The sequence below is a fragment of the Eucyclogobius newberryi genome, unplaced genomic scaffold (assembly GCF_026437365.1).
Source record: "Eucyclogobius newberryi isolate DKJ021-1_F unplaced genomic scaffold, fEucNew1.0.hap1 SCAF_6, whole genome shotgun sequence".
NCBI classification, from domain to species: domain Eukaryota; kingdom Metazoa; phylum Chordata; class Actinopteri; order Gobiiformes; family Gobiidae; genus Eucyclogobius; species Eucyclogobius newberryi.
In genome coordinates, this window is record NW_027316278.1 from 10,805,240 (window position 1) to 10,828,873 (window position 23,634).

Sequence of the window (23,634 nt, forward strand, 5' to 3'; positions counted from 1 at the left end):
GCAGATTCAAATAGTTTTTCTTTACTTTACTTTTACTTTGTTTTATCATCACCAAAGCAATTTCCTATATTTGTGAATTCTATTAATTGACAATGGCAATAAACCTTTCTGATTCCGATTCTCCTAAAAATATTGAGATATTGTGATTTCTGATAGTATTGCCCAAATCTTAGGCCCGTTTCCCCAAATAACTGTCTTAAAAAATAACATACAAATCTAAAACATATACATTAATAAACATCACAATTAAATCCACTGGACAAGTTCTGACTTTATTAAATGCAAAACAGTCCATTGTGTTTGAAGGAACAGGCAATATGTTAAAACAACACAAACAAACCAAGATGAGGGACAGAAGTGATGAACACACAAACGTGGCGCAGTGGTGGGTAGAACCGGTTTAGGACGTACAATCACCCACCCACCAGCGCACCAGGACATCCGAGTGCATGCATGTCGTTTTTCTAGTATTCCCAATTGGACAGAGCCGTTGAGCTGTAGCACATGCAGCCAATGATAAACAAGAGGACAGAGACAAAAAAAGGGGCAAAAAATAAGCCGAACAAAGGCACACACAGAGAGCTGCATGCTGTAACAGTATTACACATCCGGTGTTGTTCCCGTTCCTGTCAAATCCACCGACATCTTTAGAGTTCTCAAATACAAGACAATATGGGAAAATTCTGCTCCTCCATCATTAATATTACTCCTCCTACTGGACTAATAGTTAAAAGGCAAGGCGGAGGGTGTAAATTACAAGTATAAAGCAGCGGTTTATGGATTTAAAGGTTAAAAGATTATAGCAATAAAGGCAAGATCCTGATTGTGGGTTTTTGACAAGAACAAAGCAGTAATGTCTAGATTAAGCGATGACGTGTTTAATCTAGCGCACTCTCAATGTGTCTTTTTAAAGGATTTGGTCATGTTGCAATGCTGTTTGGCAACAGGTTTCTTATTGCTACTTTCACTTGCAATACAGCAAACACTTTGTCGTTTAGGTAGCGTTCAGTTTATTGTCCACACTGAACAGACTAATGGCCGCGCTTTGTCAGTGCGAGTTGGAGAATAAAACGCAGTCATGTGTTTAATCCCTGCTATTTAATACTAAAATGCACCGGGCAAATGAGCAGAGCACAATGACGGGCCGAAGCCGAGCACGTACATACAACGGAGAGAAGGCCCGGCTCAAACCTTATGTGTCCGCTTCAGAGCGTCGAGAAGATTATGAAAGTGACCGGAAAATGTTCATAAGAGACATTTCCGCATTGTTATTGCGGTTAAGCTGACTGTAAAACGATGACTGTGCCGTCAGCTTCAGCAGGTTTGAAGACACGGAACGAAAAGTGCAAAGTAGGCACACACAAAAAGACAACAAAAAATACAATTAGCTTTCACTGACAATAAATACAGGGAATAAATAAAGCAGTAACTCGATATAACACGTGTAAAAACGATGGGAATGCAAGAAATCCAAAGTGTTAATAGTTAAGTCACGTTTTACTGTTATAACCAGTTAGAGGCGTTGCTCAGTCAGAGAAGGGCTGCCGGTGTGGGGTCTTAAGAGGAGTGAAAAGCATGGTCATGGCTTTAGTTGTGCCCACATGTGTTAGTTTGTGCAGGAGACAGTTTCTTAGGTGAGCAGCTCCAGGTACGTCCAAGGCACTTTCCCCTTCTGATTTCCCCTCTCTCCAATTAGCCAGTCTGAGTCCATCCCCGGCACAGTGTAAACCGTGATGAGCTGCAACAGACGGGGGAAAAACCATTACCAAGTACAAAAATCTGAAAGGAATCCTCGCCACGCCCATATGAATGCTGGGAGATAAACAGCGACAGCCTGAATATACAGAGCGATAGAGCCTGTCCTTATATGGCGATCATGACTGCTTATTGTGGCATTCAAAAGCAGCACCTGTGTACAAGATGTTCGTCATGCCACATTTAAGAAAGGCAAGGTAGAGCACTTCGTAGGAACAGGAAAAATGCATTAAAATGACGGACATGACCGAAACAAAACAGTCATAGACATAAAAGAGAAGAGTGCAAAGAAAATCATTTCAGTCATATGCAACAACAAAACTGTTTTTAGCTTAGATTTGAACATTGTCAGAGTAGATGATAAAAAGCTGCTGATGTTATTGATTTGACGTGGGGGTTAAAGTTCAAGTCTGAGTCTATTATTACCCCCAGATTTCTAACTTGATTTGTTGGTTTTAGAGCGAGACTCTTTCTCTTTGTTTCTGTGGCCAAAAACGATGATTTCATTCTTGTCTGAGTTCGGCTGGAGAAAGTTGTTTTGCCTCCACAAACTGATCTGTTCGATGCAGTGACATCATAGATCTGAGTTTCGTCTCTATAATTGTGATAAGACACATTTTCAGCTGACCTAACAACAGAAGGGGACCCAGGACTGACCCTTGGGGCACTCCACAGGTCAGAGGCATGTGGTCTGAGACACAGTTACTAATTTCAACAAATTCCTGTTTTCCAGATAGAACCTTAACCAGTTTAGGGCAGTGCTAGTGATGCCCACCCAGTCCTCTAGTCTCTGTAAGAGGATCCCATGATCGACAGTGTCAAAAGCAGCTCTGTGGATAAAAAAATCCTTTTTGACCTTTATTGCTATGGTCATAAATTGTGCTTGTAGAGAATTGACGTGATTCTTGATGCTGCGAGGACATTTTTTGCCCGTTAAGGATGTCACCGGGGAAGAATTGCAAATAATATTAAGGGAGGGGACAGCACATTCTGCTGAATAAGGACATAGATCACTGGGAGATGGACTGGATGGGCTGATCACAGTATTCATCTTATTCAGAAGCTCAATCACGTGGGAAGAGAGAAAAAAGTAGGCAGGGCGGGATAAGGTCAATAGTAATACAACTTTTTTTCTTTACTTTTGTGTTATCCACTAAATATTGACCACCCCAAGTCTGCAAGCCCATCCATAAAAGTCACCGCAGGCGACTGGTATTTGAGGACGGGATTTAACAGTTTGGTCAAAGCATCAAGACAACAGGAACAAGCCGAGAAACCAATCCCTCATTCGTCCAGGAGTGTTCCATAGTAGAAAGAGGTTCAGTTGTAGTCATCTGGACTCAGTTTAGTGAAAAAGGGTCAGTTGTAGTCATCTGGACTCAGTTTAGTGAAAAAGGGTCAGTTGTAGTCATCTGGACTCAGTTTAGTGAGTCCAGATGACTACAACTGAACCTTTTCTACAATGCACTTGGATGTGTTTAAAATGTGCAGTGAACCAAATCTTGATTTAACCTTACCGTAATAATTTAAATGACCGCAAGTATTTTTTCCCGTATTATTCAGCACATGGTTGTTTTGTATTCATTTGTTGCTGTAAACGTACCTCATCAGCCAGTAATGACAGCTCACTAGAGTCAGCAGCATCGTAGTCGTACAGAACTTTGGCCTTGCGGGTTCCTGTAGCCGGGGCCTGGACTTCCTCGATCTTTAGTGTGTCTGTTTCTGCAGGACTCTTCTCACCGTCTTCAGTTGAGGCTCCAGCCCCCAGAGTGTGAAAAGAGTTTATGGTAAAGGCGTTGGGGAGCCTGAGAAGAGCATTACAGGGCATCAATTAAATCCGCCCCAAAAAGGAGAGAACACACTTTTATTACATTCTGAATAATTTGTGATAAGCTTTACACCTCTACATTTAACCTACTTTTAAACTTTATTTTATTTCTATTTTTTTAAATTGCTTTGATAAACTTCTCTAATGAAATAACGGGTCACACAAAACCATAAACTGAGTTTTCAGTTTTCCTAAACATTTGATGTTATTATTTACCTGATAAAGCGTCCTCATGTGCTTTAAGTGTGCTTTAGTCCTGCTCTCACTAAGCGAAGCTGCCATTGGAGTTCACCACAACAAACATGTGAATGTGTGTCAGGAGAAGTTGTGTTTTTTGTCTAGAACCAGTCAATAAATTCAAACTCTACAGTTAAAAAATAATTTAATTCGGATTTTTATTTATTTTCGGTAATTTTTTATTTTGTTGCCCGTAGGCTTCATTAGACAGAACACAGGATGAAATGAGGAGAGACGGGCAGAACATCGTCGCCTGGCATAAGTGTGACTTTAATAACATATTCTGACTTTATGTGATACAATTATTTATGCTGAAGAAAAGCAAATACATCAACACTCACTTTGCAATGAGTCATGTATGTCTGTACATTCATACAGTATATACATCAAACTGGATCTACGCTGTAGGATGTCTATATATTCATACAGTATATACATCAAACTGGATCTACGCTGTAGGATGTCTATATATTCATACAGTATATACATCATACTGGATCTATGCGGTAGGATGTCTATATATTCATACAGTATATACATCATACTGGATCTACTCTGTAGGATGTCTATACATTCATACAGTATATACATCAAACTGGATCTACGCTGTAGGATGTCTATATATTCATACAGTATATACATCAAACTGGATCTACGCTGTAGGATGTCTATATATTCATACAGTATATACATCATACTGGATCTACTCTGTAGGATGTCTATACATTCATACAGTATATACATCATACTGGATCTACGCTGTAGGATGTCTATATATTCATACAGTATATACATCATACTGGATCTACGCTGTAGGATGTCTATATATTCATACAGTATATACATCATACTGGATCTACTCTGTAGGATGTCTATATATTCATACAGTATATACATCATACTGGATCTACGCTGTAGGATGTCTATATATTCATACAGTATATACATCATACTGGATCTACGCTGTAGGATGTCTATATATTCATACAGTATATACATCATACTGGATCTACTCTGTAGGATGTCTATACATTCTGTGCTCTCGGCAGAGTCGGACAGACTCTCTTGGTTAATTTTGGGCGCTCAACAAATAGTTGTTTTTTCTAAATAGAAAAAGACAGTGTTAGTTCTTAACCATGTGTGAACAAGTCAGTAATATTGGGAAAAACAAGATGAATACAATGAAAAGTATATTTCTGAATGAGAGCTGTGTTCTGCTCTGGAAAAAACGATAACTGTGTGAAGTGATGAGGAATGTAAGCCCAAGTTTCAAAAAACATATGGTTCAAAAATGTATATTGTAATTCAAGACAGAACAAAGGGGAAAACTCACTGCAAAAACACACACAGACTCTTACTCACCCTTCTTCACTGAAACCACAGGACAGAAAAAGACTGATCAGTTTCAGCTTTTGAACTATTGTCAAACCTTTAGGAACTGACGACTGCGTCTGCAGCACTGAATATCCTGTTCACACTCTCACTTTACAAGACAACTCATAGTGTGTGTGGCTCCTGTGTGTGGCTCCTGTGTGTGGCTCCCGTGTGTGTGGCTCCCGTGTGTGTGGCTCCCGTGTGTGTGGCTCCCGTGTGTGTGTCGCCCGTGTGTGTGTGTCGCCCGTGTGTGTGTGTCGCCCGTGTGTGTGTGTCGCCCGTGTGTGTGTGTCGCCCGTGTGTGTGTGTCGCCCGTGTGTGTGTGTCGCCCGTGTGTGTGTGTCGCCCGTGTGTGTGTGTCGCCCGTGTGTGTGTGTCGACCGTGTGTGTGTGTCGCCCGTGTGTGTGTGTCGCCCGTGTGTGTGGCTCCCGTGTGTGTGGCTCCCGTGTGTGTGTCGCCCGTGTGTGTGTGTCGCCCGTGTGTGTGTGTCGCCCGTGTGTGTCGCCCGTGTGTGCGTGTCGCCCGTGTGTGCGTGTCGCCCGTGTGTGCGTGTCGCCCGTGTGTGCGTGTCGCCCGTGTGTGTGTGTCGCCCGTGTGTGTGTCGCCCGTGTGTGTGTCGCCCGTGTGTGTGTCGCCCGTGTGTGTGTCGCCCGTGTGTGTCGCCCGTGTGTGTTGCCCGTGTGTGTCGCTCGCGTGTGTGTCGCCCGCGTGTGTGTCGCCCGCGTGTGGGTCGCCCGTGTGTGTGTCGCCCGTGTGTGTGTCGCCCGTGTGTGTCGCCCGTGTGTGTGTCGCCCGTGTGTGTGTCGCCCGTGTGTGTGTCGCCCGAGTTTGTTGCTCGTGTGTATTGCTCGTGTGTGTCGCTCGTGTGTGTCGCTCGTGTGTGTCGCTCGTGTGTGTCGCTCGTGTGTGTCGCTCGTGTGTGTCGCTCGTGTGTGTCGCTCGTGTGTGTCGCTCGTGTGTGTCGCTCGTGTGTGTTGCTCGTGTGTGTTGCTCGTGTGTTGCTCGTGTGTGTTGCTCGTGTGTGTTGCTCGTGTGTGTTGCTCGTGTGTGTTGCTCGTGTGTGTTGCTCGTGTGTTGCTCGTGAGTTGCTCGTGTGTTGCTCGTGTGTTGCTCGTGTGTTGCTCGTGTGTGTTGCTCGTGTGTGTTGCTCGTGTGTGTTGCTCGTGTGTGTCGCTCGTGTGTGTTGCTCGTGTGTGTTGCTCATGTGTGTTGCTCGTACTTTCCCAGTTCCTTTTGGAGTTCTTGCATGTGGAGATGACACTGCTTATAATAAACTGCTTGGGCCTCCACGAACTCATTCAGACAGCGCAAGTGATTTACCTGTGAAATAAAAGTAAGAAGTTGCGAAAAGTCATGACAACACAATAAACACACATTTTTTGACATACGCAGGTCTGAAATAAAAATATTATAGCAATTTCAATCCTAAAATTAGAATGAGGTCATTATTTAAAGTGGGTTCACAGGATTTTAGAGCAAAAACAGGCAAACAAACACCCAAAGAAGATATTTCTCATCAGAGACACTGCAGGGACAGTGGTCAGATGTTTTGCCTTCTGCCCGATGTCACAAAGAATACTGCAGTGCTCCGATAGTCCTGCTTGTGATGCGTCTTACGTGTGTACTGCTGATTCCCTCCAGCAGCAGTCGAGTAAGTTCAGCTTGGCGGTCGAACTCTGTCTGGGCCATTCTCAGCTCCTGTTCCGCCTGAAACATTCAAGCAGGAAAAGTTGGAACCATTTCATTAGAAACTCGGGTTGGGGTTTTGAAACGTTTTAGTCATTTACTTTTTGATGTCTTTGATCCAAGTATCCATACAAAGTCTAGTGCAGATAAGATCTAGGTTTTGTTGATGGTATTTTGCTCGTCATTATTGTTGCATCATCCCCGTTATCAGGTATTTACAGTAGATCAGGGCAGGCAATAAACAAAAGTTCAATGCCAATTGGATATAAAGTATATTCAATGGCCAGTCCAAAATAGTGTTCATTTAGACTTTTGTCTAAATCCATAATAGTTTTAGTCAACCATTTAGTCTGGTTTAAGGCCGTGGGATTTCATTAATTTATGTTTATGTTTTTATAATTAAACAAGTACTTTTTTATGGACAGTTGACAAAAATGTACAGGGTGTAATTTTAGTCATTATGATCACATCTTATTTATTATTTTAGTTTAGTTTTAGTCATAAAAAATATAACACGGACAAAAAATATGATAAAACAATTTTAGTCGATGAAATAAACACTCAATTTATGTAAAGTTGCTTTTGGACCAAATAACTGAAAAGAAAAACTGTACTGCTTTTTGGTCATCTGATACACAGTGATACACAATCAGAGCAGAATTGGCTGTTTTGCTACCTACAACCTTTTTCAGGAAGTTGGGCAAGTTTAAAAAAAATAATATTTGTCATAGTGCTGCAAATCGTGACAGCTAAGAAGTTCAAAGCCATTTTCAAGCCTCACAGAGAATGGGTGCATTGTTTACTTGTTGGAGTAAACAATGCACCCATAAGTATATATACAGAAATGTCTAATGTTCTATTAGACATTAGAACATTAGACATTTCTCAGAAATCAACCTACCAAATATAATTTTAAGTTGCAAACCCTTTTCTCTCCATTTCTCCAGTAAAATGAATGAGATTCCCGCTTATCTGGAAACGCCAATCACAATGGAATGTGCGGGTCAGTAGCTTTCGATCCATGCAAGTCATGCCATGTCCCAGCCTGCTTCGAGTCGTCCATCATTGTCCCTGTTCCCGAGAAGCCCCGGATCACTGGACTTCATGACTACAGACCTGTGGCGCTGACGTCTGTAGTCATGAAGTCATTTGAGCGCCTGGTCCTCCCCCTCCTCAAGTCCCACACCTCCCCCCTGCTGGACCCCTGCAGTTTGCCTACAGAGCCAACAGGTCTGTGGACGATGCCATCAACCTGGCACTCCACTTCACCCTGCAGCATCTGGACTCCCCGGGAACCTATGCCAGGATCCTGTTTGTGGACTTCAGCTCTGCATTCAACACCATCCTCCTGCTCTGCTCCAGGACAAGCTCTCCCAGCTCAACGTGCCTGACTCCACCTCCAGGTGGAGCACAGACTTTCTGACGGATCGGACGCAGTGCGGCTGGGGAAGAACGTCTCAGAAGACAGTGGCACCCCAGCTCCCCCTCACCATGACAGACTCCCCCCATTACGATTGTGGAATTTTTCTGCTTTCTCGGCACCACCATCACCCAGGACCTCAAGTGGGGGCCCACCATTAGCTTCCTCATCAAGAAGGCCCAGCAGAGGATGTACTTCCTGAGGAAAGCCAAGCTGCCAGCGCTGATGATGGTGCAGTTCTACACGGCCATCATTGAGTCCATCCTCACCTCATCCATCACCGTGTGGTATGGTGGAGCTACAGCCAGGGACAAACCGAGACTACAGCGCATTGTGACTGCAGCGGCTGCAGACTTCCATCTCTGCAGGACCTGTACGTCTCCAGGGCTCTGGGACGAGCAGGTCGGATCACAGCCGGCCCTTCTCACCCTGGATACAGACTATTTGAGCCACTCCCCTCAGGCAGGAGGCCACTCCCCTCAGGCAGGAGGCCACTCCCCTCAGGCAGGAGGCCACTCCCCTCAGGCAGAAGGCTACGGTCCATCCGGACCAGAACCTTCCGCCACAAGAACAGTTTGTTTCCCTCTGCTGTTGAACTCATGAACACTTTTAAACACCTTAAATATAATTTAATTAATCACTCACTGCACTATTCACTTTATGCACTACATCTGTAAATTTAACTGTACATTTTGTGTACATAGTAAGCCTATTTTTATCCATCCATCCATCCATTTTCTACCGCTTGTTTCCTTTCGGGGTCGCGGGTGACTGGAGCCTATCCCAGTGACTTCGGGCCTTAGGCGGGGTACATCCTGGACAGTGGCCAACTTGTCGCAGGGCCAACACAGAGACATAGACATTACAGACATTACATTCACTCTCACATTCATTCACTAGGGGCCAATTTAGAGTTACCAATTTTACCTAACACATGCATGTCTTTGGACGGTGGGAGGAAGCCGGAGAACCTGGAGAGAACCCACGGTAACACGGGGAGAACATGCAGACTCCACCCAGAGAGATCATGTGATGTTGGTCTGGTCCGGGAATCGAACCCGTGAGCTCCTTCTTGGGAAGAGTGCTAACCGCCTTTGCCACCGTGCACCCCTGCCTATTTTTATATGTATCTTAATTATTTCTATATGTTGTTCATTGTTTTATGTTGCACCAAATCACCAAAGCAAGTTCATGTGTTTGTGAATTTTGTTAATTGACAATTTTCTGATTCTGATTGTCTCAACTCGGCAGTACTCAGTAGCACATGGTGTTTTTTTTCTTAGTGACTAAGAATGGTGACACTATTTATTTATGACTGGCATTATAATGAATAAATACATATTATACTGATCAAATGTACCAGAGTTTGCATTCACCTGTCCTGTACTCACCTTTTCAACTTCTTCAGTCCATAGCTGCAAATGCAAACAAGAGAAAATAATTAAGTTACAATACAGGCAATTTACAGGAGACTTTAAGGGCTCTTTTATACGTATAAAACTGTTATATTATTTCTTTAACTTAATCTTGGGTTTCAGCTTCCTGTACTATGTATTATTTTAGGATATAATACACGCATACAATTTGTGTTTTTAATTGTTATTTGCTATGGCAACGTTCTTAGATTATCATTCTGAAACCCATGTGTGAGCGATAGGTTTCCTTCATCAAGGTACATTTTTCTTTGATACTTTATATTTAAAAGGCGTAATGGATGATTTTTCGCTGATTTGAGAACTCAACCGCACTCGTCCCCGTGCGGAAGCAGAGAAAAGCCTCGTTGCTACTTGTGCGTTTGTTTATTAGAGCGACGGATCGCATACGTGGCAGGACGCCAGGAGGAAATGAAACTTAGATTTGGGCCAAAAAAATCCTCAATTACACCTTTAATGTGTTTAACATTGTTGGTCCTGTCTTGGGAAAGGGTTTTTGAGGTGTATCGAGTTAAATCGTTCTATGCATGAAATGAGCATCTGAGTATTCATAGTAATAGTAATCTAGTACAAACAAAGGACATAATTACAAGCATGGATTATAACAGAATCTTTATAGAGGGGCAGGTGATGCAACGCGTGACTTAAACTCTTAGTCACGGTAGTCATTGGGTGAGAGCGGGTGAGAGGGACGGTTTTCCTTTAGGGCTTTCAAAGAATAAAACACAGACACAGTCATTGTGTCATCCTTATTAAAATAATATTTGCTTAGCTTGAAAGTTGTTTTGACTTGTCCTACATGTTAACCAGTGATTCATTTGCACAGTCAAGAAATAAGGAAACATAAATATTACTGATAATAGAGTCTTACCGCTGAGGCGCTGGCTGACAGGACATAGTTGCGTGGTCTGGTTTCCTGAAAATCTGGGGCCTGCACAAAACCAGTGATGACACTTTTCAGAGATGTACAGACTGGCATTTTTCTCAAAGCAATCTTGACTCCAACTCCAAACCAATGCACCAAAGTAAACTCATGCACGCACCCGAGACACAATCGCTGTCAACTAAACCAGGTGTTCCCAAACTTTTCAGGCCAAACGCCCAAAGAAAACATGCAACCGGATCAGGACCCCACTGAAATCAATATCTGCGAGAATTTCAATTTGTAAAACATGTCAAATCAGGTTCAATTGTATTTATCCGAGTAGTATATTGTGCATTTGACCAATTTCACTCAAATATACTGCTATCAATTAAAAGGGGTCCCAACCCCTCACTTTGGGAAACACTGCAGTAAACCATTACTACTACTCATTTACCACACATGCTAAATGCTAAATACATGATTTACAATGAATCTGGGGTGCGCGATGGCAGAGCGGTTAGAGCTCTGGCCTCCCACTGTCCAAAGACACGCATGTGTAAAATTGGCAGCTCTAAAATCTGCCCCTGGAATGGGCTCCAGTTACCACAACCCCCAACGGGAACAAGCAGTAGAAAATTAATGAACGAACTATGAATCTGTCAGTCGTGCAAATTACAGGAAAAAAGCAAAAATTCAGACTGGAATCCTTCACAGTGGCCACCGTCTCACCCGCATCACAGACAATCAGCCTTAAGCCGGCTATATTTAATCATGACTCAGCTTTCAGATCATGCCGCGTCTTTGATTGAATGTTCTTTTCACCAACTTAACAAGCCTGAAGTGAAACCTAAGTTCAATACAATTCCTTAGTATAAGGTTACATCTAAATATTGCTCATACTAGAGGTTAAAAAGTGATGCAACAGTGTCAGTCATGACTAACAGTGACTAACAACAACAATATTACAGCGTGTGATTGAAACGCTTTCAAAGCAGAGCATGAGCCGTAGAATAACAAGTAGGACTACTCGGGTAGCTCATTCAGGGTTATACACATCTCCACAGTCAACTTAAGAAATACAAAATCAAAGTAAAATGGTCTGCCATTTATCCGCAGTTTGGAAACGGGATTGGTTAATTTTTTTATATATTATTTTGTTGGGGTGAAAGCAAGTTTTCAGACAAATCTTACGTAGCAAAACCAACCATCTTTAAGTTATTGAACCGTTTGCTTTAAAATACACACATACACAAAAAAGTATTGTACAAGCCAGAGAGAGACTTGTACTAGTACTTCTACTTGTATTGTTTAGCTGTGGATTTAATTCTAAAAGGGCCCTCACACCGCTCGCTTTTTGGTCATGAAATTGCCATCATGTATTCATTCAGATTCGGGCTGGTGACATAACGTTTTGAGTTTTTACCTCATTCTGATGAATCACAATTTTTGATTCAATTTTCATTTTTCTCATAAAATAATAATAATACTGAGCATAAACAATGCAGACCTTTAATCAGATTTATTTTAACACAAACAATATTTCTGAACTCTGCTCCAAACCAAATGCTTTTACTGACCGAGGACATGATCATGTCATTGACTATTACAGATGACTTACTCGATCCCACTTAACATTCAATCAGAACAGTCACAGTTAATATATGCTAAATATGTGGCAAACTGCATCGACTACTGCATAGAAATACCACATGGATGTATTTGAAAGAATGAACTCAAAGCAGAACATGTTAGGGCTGGGCCACACGATTTGTATACAAGAACAAATGCATCTGCAATCCACTCAATGTATTTTGAGTCATTAATGCTTGACTTTTAATTGCTGAATCATTTTCTTGGGTTTATTCCAGCCCTAACAGGATTGATATGAAGAAAAGAAAGGTGAGAATATTGCTCTTACTTACTTCTCCTTCACACTGGAGATATGAAGAATTAGGATACACACATAGTCAATTAGTCACATTTGGGAGACATAACTTAACATCAATGAACGTCTGGGATTTTTTGAACACAGACATTGGGAAACATACCGTAGACTTGGCTTCAGCAAGTTTGGCTTTTTTTAGACGGGCTTTACAGGAATCCAAGTCTAGACGCGCATTCTCCAGAAGTCGCCTCTCCTTCTGTAACGACACAAGACAAGGCTAAACATCCCCTCACTGATCAGCTTTTGGCAGCAAGCTTAAGGAGGAAAAGGGTCAAAAGGCCAATTCTGTGTGTCAGCGGTGTCCAAACTCGCATCCGGGGGCCAATTGCGGCGGTCAGAACACTTATGGTAGACTTCAGGCTTCCTGCTGAATTTGACAACATTAATTAGGTAATTTTTACTCCTTGGCCATTACAACCTTAGTTAAAGAGTTTTTGGTGAGACAGACCTGATACTAAGATTCTGAAACATATTGGGCTGTGGTGGCATTTTAAAAAGCAACACGTTTGAATGATTTACAGTTCTGACCAATGCTCTTTGGCCCTAGATGAAAAACACCCCAGGGTGCTGCCAAGTGCCAAGTGGTCAAGTGCAGCAGACAAGTGTTGCAAGTTCGATTCCCAACTCCGACAATTTACTGCATGTCCTCCCTCTCTCTCATCCCCCATTTCACGCTGTACTTCCTGTCAATAAAGCCTACGGGCCACAAAATCTTAAAAAAAGAAAGAAAAACACCTAGCTTTACATTTCTTGTTAGAGGTGCTCTGATCGATCAGACGCACCGATCACACTTTATATCGTCATCGTCACATTTGTCTTGAGGTAGATTATCTGCAAGTTATTGCAGTTGCGCCGTTTAAGCTCCTAATGAAACCCTCTCTGTTAAAATGTGCTCTGATGTAGTCCTTTAAGTGCTGATGTATCCATCTCCTGCTCTCTGCTCGCACCTCGCCTGGTCCCGGAGTGGACAACAACACGGAGCAGACGCATGTTTCTGTAAACACAGAATTACACGCTCTCCCGTCTTTTAGTTAGAATAATAGAGGTTCAGAGCAAAAAGTGTGCAGGACTTTGTGGACTGGTGTCAGCAGAACCACCTTCTCATCAACGCGGGGAAGACCAAGGAGATGGTGGTGGACTTCAGCAGAGGCCACTCTGCTGCCCTCTCACCAGTGAACATCCAGGGACGGGACATTGAGAGAGTGGACTCATATAAGTACCTGGGTGTTCATCTGAACCACAAACTGGACTGGACTCATAACACAGACGCACTGTACAGGAAGAGCCAGAGTCAGCTCTTCCTCCTGAGGAGACTCAGGGCTTTTGGAGTGACAGGGCCACTCCTGAAATTGCCCAGACTGCCCAGAAGATGAAGGCCTTCTCCTGTATTCATACCGCTGTGTGACATGGACAAGAACATCAAAAGTATTTATTCACATTAGTTGCCTAAAATTGCTTAGAAAACTCAGTTGATCCTATAAACTACCATATTTTCACCACTTCACTTGCACTACATAACTTTATACCCTATATTTTATTATGTGCATGTCATGCCGTTTAGTATTCAGTTTTGCACCAAATCGCCAGAACAAGTTCCTATGTGAACCAGGAAGTATGATCACATTAGTCCTGTTCTCAGGTCTCTGCACTGGCTCCTGTGGCTCAGAGAATAGACTTTAAAGCAGCTCTGCTTGTGTACAAGTCTCTCCATGGCCTAGCACCAAAGTACATCTTGGATATGTTAGTGCCATATGAACCATCTCGGACTCTGAGGACCTCAGGGACCGGCCTCCTGCTGGTGCCAGAGTCAGGACTAAACATGGGGAATCTGCGTTTCAGTTTTATGCAGCTAAAATCTGGAACATTCTTCCTGAAGATGTGAGACAGGCTTCTACTCTGACAATGTTCAAATCTAAGCTAAAAACAGTTTTGTTTAGCTGCGCATATGACTGAAAGGATTTTTTCCTTGCACTCTTCTCTTTTGTTTGTGATTTTATTAGTTTAGAAAATCAGTTGGATTGATAATTTTTAATTTAGTTAATTTTATTGTATTTCTGTTTCTGTAATTTCTTTGTGATTTGAATGCATTTTTCCTGCTGAGAAGCACTTTGAATTGCCTTGTGTATGAAATGTGCTCTACAAATAAACTTGCCTTGCCTTGCCTTGCCTTGCCTATGTCTGTAAATTGTTGCACCTTTTTCATAGTTTTGGCCGGAGTTTGACTTATTTATAATTTACTATTTATAATTATTTACATATACTTATATTGTGGAGCGACTTATATGTGATATTATTTGTTATTTTCACACTTGCAACCACATTTCATACTCCAGTGTGACTTATATATGTTTTTTCTTCTCTATTATGCATTTTTTATACTCCGGTGCGACTTATAGTCTGGAAAATACGGTAGATAGATTTGGTCGAACTTGATACTATCAAAGCCTTTTTTCTAAAAAAATATATATTTCTATTTAATATAAAAAAAAACATATTTATTATTACTAGGGAAAAAACACGATTATGACGATCGGTATCAGCAGATCAAACTTTCAGATGATCCGTATCGGTGATCGGTGAACTCTAATCAAACCAACTCTAATTCTTGTACCATATCAATAACCACAGGCTGATTAATGGCTTCCAAAGCTACCTCTCAGTATCCTTGGTATGGATGATCAGAGATTGTTTTTTGTTTTTGATCATTATCTTGTCTATCTTTTATTTATTTATTTATTTGACAGGGACAATGCAATCATACATAGCTACTAACAGAGCTTGCAGCCGAAGATTATAGCCAGAGCTAATTTTCAACTTCTGTCCCTGGTTGGGCTTTTCTAAATCCCCCCACAGATATATAAGGCATTAAAACACATTTCCATTCAAATAAATCAGTGATAAATATACACATCTACACAACTCATTCTTCTTCACTCATGCACGTCACTCATACACGTCACTCATACACAAACAAATATTAGAACCGTTGCATCATAGTTTCATCATCGTGCATAGTTTAGTGAGCTAAAGGTTTCTGCTGGATACGTGACATGAGCACATGTCATTTTCCCTCATGTTCGTCCAGCCCCTGCATGAGACGCCGTGACTCACAGAAATGGTTTTCCAGTCGCCCTCGAGGAAATTTCTGAGTGGGTTCAAAAAACTGATGGCCGCAGTGTGGAGAAACTCCCTCTCGGCGGCTCCCAGACGTCGCTCACATTCCCCCACCTTAATCAGCGTGCTGCCTATAAAACACAAACCATGTAAATCAATGAATGCATCAAGCAGAATCCTCAACTATGTTCACAGCTAAACAAACACATTCGCTGTAGACTATGGGCCCTCAACTTTTCTACATATTCAGCAGTGCAAGGAGGAATTTGTTTTTAGAGGAATAGATATTATCACTTTATTAATCCTATTCCGATATCCATTTTTATTCTCCGTTTTGGTCACATTCCTACATTAGAATACATTTGCCCCCCGCGGCTCAACTCGCCTCACTGAGTCATTCATGTCTGATGTGCTAATCACGACTCGGGTGGTAAAAATTCCAAATTCCCAGACGCGAAAGAGGATGTTGCATTCGTTATAGCAACAGCTTTGTTTGCGTTTCTAACTGATAAACCTTTTCTGCCTGGAAGCGACCCAGTAAAGCGGCTAGACAAGTGTACACAAGCGTTTTTGCACATGTGGTCCCAATTTTTCAATATTCCTTAGCAAAATCAATCACTGCTTGTTTTTACTTGCATCTCCCCAGATCTGACTTGTAACGGATTGTCTTCATTGAGATGTCACTGCTTTAGGGACCTAGAACCAATGTATTACTCGGGAGATAAAACTTAACTCCAAAGTATATGTAAGTGTTGGTAAAAGAGCAGAAATATAACAGTTGCAGGCTCTGGTTAGTCTGGGTTGTCCGTGCAACAGTTCCTGCTGAGTTGAAGATGGAATTAATTTGTAACATGTGCCGCGTGTTGTGTTGAAGTTGTAGATTAGCGTTTCTTCTGGACTTCCAAGTTACATATTTCCTACAATGATTACACTCATGCTTACAATGGTGCCGTTTTGCTTGTTTTTCAGTTGTTGCCAGGAGATGGCTAATGATAGATAATTTAACAAGGGCCTCTAGGTACAAATCACATTCACTATTGATTGTTTGTTCTACTACATTGGAGGGGGAGGGGAGACACATCTGCCAGGGGTTAATCCAATAATAAAGACAACAAGGCCAAGATAAAATGAAAGTGCACAGAAAGGCCACGTGTTTTTCACTAGCTTTATATCATGTGTGCAGTAAACCTTTAAAGTTTATATGAAGGTTCTCCTGTTTTTCTAATTATAACTTGGTTTGGTAGTACAGCATTCGTGGTAAATATTTATCATAGTTTTACATCTGTGAAGTTGCAGTTTGTAAAGAAATTTGGAGAAATAAAAGTTTAAAATGACAGGAAGTAGAGCCGAGTTCTGAAACGGAATCCTTCTGTGATGTCATTAATGTGCGACGCGCCGTTGAAAACACGGGCCCTGTCCCAGTACTCGCACTACAAACTAGAGTCGATTGAAGTGTGTAAGTGCACAAGGGCAGAATAGGGACAGTCGCACTTCAGAGCGTTGTGAATGCGGTGAAGAAAAACTATAACTGCTTGTTGAGATAATTATGTTGTTTGATGTATTTGTATTGCTCACCCAAACCCACCCACACACAGACACCCACCCACACACAGACACCCACACACACACACACCCCCACACCCACCCACACCCACCCACGGCGACGCCCAGAAGTCCGGGTATTGGGACAGGGCAAAAGAGACGGTTTAAACTTTACCCGTTTAACCGTTTAAACAATCATTCAACAAAATAAAGATGTTATATGGTATTATTGTTTGTCAAATCATAACTATTATTAATTGATATGAATGGATTTTGGCTATTGTTTACAATATGGTTGCTAGGTAATGGTTGTAGAATTACCTCAACCTAACTAGAAGTAATGTAATTATAGGTTAGGTTAGGTGTCTTTATTCGTACCCTTGGGTAAATTGGTTTGCAATGATTAAGAGACATCAGACACACATGCAGGCAGTATAAAAAAAACATGATAGAATAATAAATTGAAAAATTGTGCCGAGTCAGCTTGTTTAAGTGGACAATAGCTGCTGGGATGAGACTGTCTCTAGCTCGTTTGGTCCTGCCAGTCTTTGCTCTGATGGCAGGTACTGAAACAGAGCGTTCGGGGTGGCTCTGGTCCTGCATTATCCTGGAGCTGAGTCTCTGCAGATGCCTGGTATATATAGACTTCGTTCGGAGAAAAGTGCATTTTTGTTCTTCACTCAAACATTTCTAAACCAAAATGACACGCAGAAGGCTAAGATGGACTCAATGAAAGCAGAATAAAACAAAGACATAAGAGTCTTGTCCACACCAAAAGTTGCCAGTTTCATTGTTTGCATTAAAGTTAAGACCAGAGTCAATGATTGTGCTCAGGTACTTATAATGGGTCACCAGCTCCACAGTCTGACCATTGACTGACCGCTTCATAACGGTGTGTGCTTTTTCTAAAATCAGCTACTATATCTTTAGTCTTGTTCACATTCAAAAGCAGCGAGGACTCCTCACACCATTTTGCAAAGTCTTGTAAAATTGGCCCATGGCTGGTCTCCCCCTCCTGGAGTAGGCTCACAATGACATCATAGTGGCTCTGCAGCATATTGGTAGACAGGATGAACAACAAAGGTGACAGGGCACGCCCTTGTGGTGAGCCAGTTGAACTACAGACCGGGTCAGGCAGCACTTCATTGACACTTGTTCTTTGCATCCTGTCAGTTAAAAAAAGGATTTCTTAGATTCCTGCTCAAATTAAAATCCTTTAAGAGATGATTGATTAAATATGGGTCTAGGTGGCTTTAAAAGCTGAGGTAAAATCCATTTTAAAAAGCCTGGCACGAGCTTCGTGTCCATTCAGGTGGTTCAATAAAGTAACAGTGGGATCCTCAACTCCCATGTGTGGCCTGTATGCAAACTGTTAAGGGTCAATCAGCACCTCAACAGACCTCAGAACTTCTGCTCTAACCATTTTCTCAAATGTTGTCATTACAACCGACGTAAGGGCAACAGGTCTGTAGCCTTTAAGTGCTAAAAATATATGACGACACCTTTATCGTCTCAAATTAAGGTTTAAACTTGAAAATCCGTCCTTAAATAGAAACGTCAAATCTAATAGAATTTTCAATCCCTGGAGAGGTAGACGCCCTGGGCTTACGGATGCTAATCAGTTACTCAGCAGGAGGGAGAGTAAGTCAGGCTACAATAGGAGGCTGATGGCCCATTAAAGGCCTAATAGTAAACAAAGAGGCTAGTTTGATAGTTTCATCAATTTCATCATATTAGCTACTTCCTCTAAATTGCTTTTACTTTTTTGACTACTTAACTGCACTTCAATCTCACATCCACCATCATGTGATGTTGGTCTGGCCCAGGAATTGAACCCATGATCTCCTTCTTTGAAGGCAAGAACGCTAACCGCTCTGCCACCGTGCAAGTTAACAATTGAACAATCAAATTGAATAAATGAAGTGCTTTCCATGTGTGGGCTATTATTGTGTGGGCTATGCTTCCTGGTCACATATTTTTTGTTACGTCAGGTTGAATTAATACATTTTGTTAAGCACACTTTGTTATCAAAACTTAAAATCGCCTACACATCATACTTACTAGCAAGAACATGGACTCACCATAAGGACCGCCAGCTCCAAACTCTCGGGCGGCGTCCTCCATGTACTGACCCAGCAGCTCAGCGTTAGTTACTCTGCACGGAGCCTTCTTATCCAACTTTTCGTAGAGAAACCCTTCAATCCTGGCACCTGCACAGAAACAGAATCAAATGTATTTTAAATTTTTAAATATATGAAACAAAAAATATACACTAAGGAATACATGGCCTAAAATCAATAAAAGGATCCCTCTAGTGGCTTACTATGGCAAAAAAAAACACTTTTATTGAAAATGAACAGCACAATGTCTCAAACACGAATGAAAAGCACAACTTAACTCGATTATTACCACATAATTATTTCTTCTACTACAACATGGTGTGCAATAGTTGAATAGCAATAATCGGAGAGCCATTTAAGTGATGCTAATAATAGTTTGGCATAGTGCAAACGGAGTAATAATGGAGGTCTTATGGTTTTCCATAGCAGACAAAGACACAATGAAACACTATTACAAAGGTTCAATAGAGGCATTATTATACAATATACTAGAGGCGCTATTCTACTCTTTACTACACATTAATGTATTCAGAAAAGATAAACTAGTAACTACTATCTTGGTGTTAAAATGTAAAAATAAATAATTAAATTTTCTTTTCTTTTTATGCAGGAACAAATATAAAAAAATACAATGACCAGGCCTGACCGAGCTAAATAACTGTCAGCAAGTTCCTGTCCTGCAGAAAAGGTCAGAGAAACAACAACATTCACAACAAGAGCAGACAACCCCAGACAGTTCTCTACAGTCTGTATGCCTTTTAAAAATGGGGATCAAAACTGCTTATCCTCAAATGAAGAGGTGATGATGCAGGAGTTGAAAAATTATCTCCAAACTTCAGGTGTTACTTAAAGTGGGCACCTCAACATGAGGTGAGCGGATCTTAACATTTAGACCGATTGTGCCCCCGTGTTATTGAAAGAGGTTAGAAGTAGCTATGGAGTAATGCAGTATGTCTCAGCAGGTACATTTTGGACAATAACAGTCACAGGAGCCTAATATTGACAGCTAAAAGGAAAACTACTTCCAATTTAAGTGGATGAAAAAAGGAAAAGAGCTTAGAATCCAAGACAAACCAGCAGCAGCCGGGCCATTTGGTGCTGCCGAGTCACCATCAGCACCAGCCAAAAGCACTGACCGATGACACTCAGACCATTGAGCCCCAGTTACGCACCACTGCTGGTCAAGACCAAGGTCATTCATTCATTTTATTCACAAAAAAGATTAGGTCAGGCCTGACTTGTGTGTTGTGTTATGCAGCAGGTCCTGTTCTGCAGCAAAGGACAGAAAACAAAACGGTATCAAGACTTCACTACTTTACCCACAAACTCTACTGTGGCAGTGACTGTGAAGCCTTTTGGCAAAAAAATGTCTGCATGTATTTTTAAAATAATACAAGTTATTGTGATTATTGGTTTTGCTATGGTAATATTTCTAAAGTACCTAAATTGTATATCTTGATTCTTAAATAAACCAAAGTTTGTTATAATGGCAACAAATTATTCTAAATAATGGGTTCAATCACACTGGTTTAGTCCTGGTTTGAGCCCTGCTTAGTCCTGATGTAGACTCGGTTTGGTCCTTTTCTAAAACTGGTTCAGTTCTAGACTAGTCCAGGTCTAGTTCTGCATTTAGAGCCAGTTTAGTTCCACATGCAAATGTGAACACACCCTGTAAAGTACTTGTAAATCTAATTATTGACTGACTGCATCTGAAAAACGGTTTGTAGCATACAGGCTTCCGTCATTGGAAAACTAAGGGCAAGTTGCTCTAATTAGAGTGGAACTATAACCCAAGGAAGACGCCTGTATATTTCATTAGATCCAAAATAAATATTAGAAAAAAGAAACCAATAATAAACAAGAATGAGGTGAAAAAGTCAAACCTACTACTCAAACACAAATATTTTTTTTTATGACTTAATATAGCATACAGCAATTAAAGTACTTTTAAAGAGCACCAGTCCAAATGTTGTATGGATGTTGACATTTTTCACATACACACAACATGGTCCATCTGTATGGCCAAACTTGCTAAACTTGTTCAAATGAAGTTTAAGTTTAGCACAGCAGCAGCAGCACACTGAAACACAGAGGTACAGAACTTACCAGTGTGGTCGACTGTAGCATGGGGAATCAGAAAGTCACATGTTAGAGGACCCTATAAGTAATGCTAAACGTGTGTTATGTTCTACTTGTTTGACTTACTAATTGACTTGCTAATTGACTTTCAAATCCTAATAACAATAGCAGCTTATAGAGATCGGGATTGTGTGGTCACCTGAATTATCGGTTAGCCTTCTGTTAATCCAATCAAGATTTTAAATACTAAACTTAGCATTCATTCAAACGCACTCGACAATATAGAGTGACCATCAGCAGCTTCTCAGGTTCATCCACTGTCGTTTACTTTAATATTGTTTGGACGACTGCATCTCCACGGACATTATGCAGCAACAGTGAATATTGATTTGATGCCGTTCCGATTCTCAGCTCTACAGTATTCTTACTTCTTCACTCAAGACAAGTCTACCAGCGTTCTTCGGCTGTCTGAGTAAATATAGAGGTACACAAGTTGCGGCCATACTTGGGTTCGGCTGCAGCAGGACCTCAGTCTGTCTGTAGATCTTCTCGGTCCAGTTTTTGGTGCAGTCGGCGCGGCTCATCAGGTTTTCGAAGTGGGCGTCCAGCTCGGTCCTCTCAGCTTGGCCCAGCTTCTCCTCAGTGTACTGTGCGGAGCAAACACAAAGCAAAACTAACTCGGAGGACAGGAAAGCGCGTTCGCATCGGAATAGTTTGCAATTCAAACAGCAATCGAACGCTGTGAAACAAAATAAAAGCTGTTAAAATGAAGGACCTATAAATAGCATGTAATTTATTTACATTTAAGTGAATATGTCGAGTGCTACAAACGTGCATTTTGTTTTTTGCTGAGGTTTGAATACAGCACATAAAGTGAATGGACTGTTTAATGGAGCATAAAAGTGCACAGAATATATACTTTTGGAACGTTACACTGGAAATGTCTATACTTTGTAGCTTTATCTTTGATCTGTCTGCAGCTTTTGGACAGTTTTCTTACGGACCTTGTTCTACTTGATCTAATTTCGCAACTATTTTGATATGACCTTGAAGAGACACATCGCCCACCTTTATTGACACTAAACAACATATTCTAACCCCGTATGAGAAGACTCCAGGTGTCACCGTGGTGCAAAGCATAGGACGTCAACCGGTTATTATCCGAGACCTAGTATTTTAAGGCCTTACCATTACCACAGACTAAGAAACTGCTATATCACAATTTGCCATTTCAAACCACAGACTCGAGACTGGAGACAAAACTGACATTTGCTTGACATGCATAATTCAGCAGTAGATGTATTAAATATTCATAAAAACAACATATTCCAGTTGAGTTTGTCTTGGCGTGTCAGGGCCCATCACAGGACACGGATGCTCACAGAGGACATGTTTTACCAGCATTATTTCACTTCATGTCGTTTAGTGGCTCTTGTGTGGAAGTGGTGATGAAGTTATAAAAGGTCAGTAAGGCTGGTTTCAACACTGGTTTGACAGGCTCCACTGACTGCAGCATAGTTTCAGAACAAGGAAGAGCCTGTCCTGCAAATTTACCAATCCATGGCAAATAATAATCTGTTGAAATGCACAGAATTACACAAGGCATTGTAGTTTCCGTTCACATCCGGGTTGTTTGCCTATAACTCACAGTATAATATACAATTGATCAATCAACTAGCTGCAGCTGCTAATGGCAAAGCTAACAAGATCGAATGAGCGACCGATCTATTATTTATTTGCAGACGGAGGTCATTTCCACTGTTTTGCTGTTGCTGCTCGCACAACAAACAAATGCAATGTTTTTTTCAAAGATCTTTGTTTTGGTGTGGGAGGCAGATATACGCAGATACGGACGAAAGGACCACATTGGGACCAAACCTGCAACTTCAGATGGACGCAAAACGTAGATGTCTGTTCGGTAAAGTGTGGATTATACCTGGACCGCACGTGTGAAGAACAATCCGGCCCCGGAGGCCAGCTTTTTCACGTTAAAGTCCATGTTGACGTGCCTGATGCTGATGATGTCCACGAAGAGCTGCAGACTCTGACAGACGCAAGGCACGCGCACGAGTCACGTGACGAGCAGCGACACGAGCTCTACGTCAGAATTAGATACAAGCGGTTTTTGTTGTCAATTTCTATGAACAGTTTTTGTCTTTGCGTTGAATAAAGGCATTTGTATTATATTAGACCTATTCAGTTACCCTTTGTTACTCTTGACGTCATACTGTTTTT

The 23,634-nt window shown here is 41.5% G+C and overlaps 1 protein-coding gene across 2 annotated transcripts; it reads right to left on the minus strand.

Annotated features, from left to right (window-relative positions):
* Positions 1-255: 255 nt before the first annotated feature.
* Positions 256-23,473, minus strand: LOC140346437 (endophilin-B2-like). Of its 2 annotated transcripts, XM_072432505.1 has the most exons (12): positions 23,336-23,473; positions 21,905-22,046; positions 21,427-21,438; positions 19,282-19,410; positions 15,656-15,789; positions 12,648-12,740; positions 10,606-10,665; positions 9,693-9,716; positions 6,813-6,902; positions 6,415-6,515; positions 3,359-3,560; positions 256-1,738 (listed from the first exon to the last, which is right to left on the minus strand). In XM_072432505.1, exons 1-12 carry the CDS (start codon positions 23,396-23,398, stop codon positions 1,631-1,633), a joined length of 1,158 nt encoding a protein of 385 aa, XP_072288606.1. In that variant the 5' UTR covers positions 23,399-23,473; the 3' UTR covers positions 256-1,630. The 2 variants fall into 2 exon arrangements, with proteins under 2 accessions (XP_072288606.1, XP_072288607.1); XM_072432506.1 differs by lacking the exon at positions 21,427-21,438.
* Between the last annotated feature and the right edge of the window lie 161 nt (positions 23,474-23,634).

Coding starts and splice junctions, on each gene's coding strand:
- LOC140346437 (XM_072432505.1), bottom strand. CDS start 23,398: ATGGACTTTAACGTGAAAAAGCTGGCCTCCGGGGCCGGATTGTTCTTC. Junction 22,047..23,335: donor TCTTCACACGTGCGGTCCAG/GTATAATCCACA, acceptor TGCTCCGCACAG/TACACTGAGGAGAAGCTGGG. Junction 3,561..6,414: donor CTCCAAAAGGAACTGGGAAA/GTACGAGCAACA, acceptor TGCTCTTCTCAG/GCTCCCCAACGCCTTTACCA.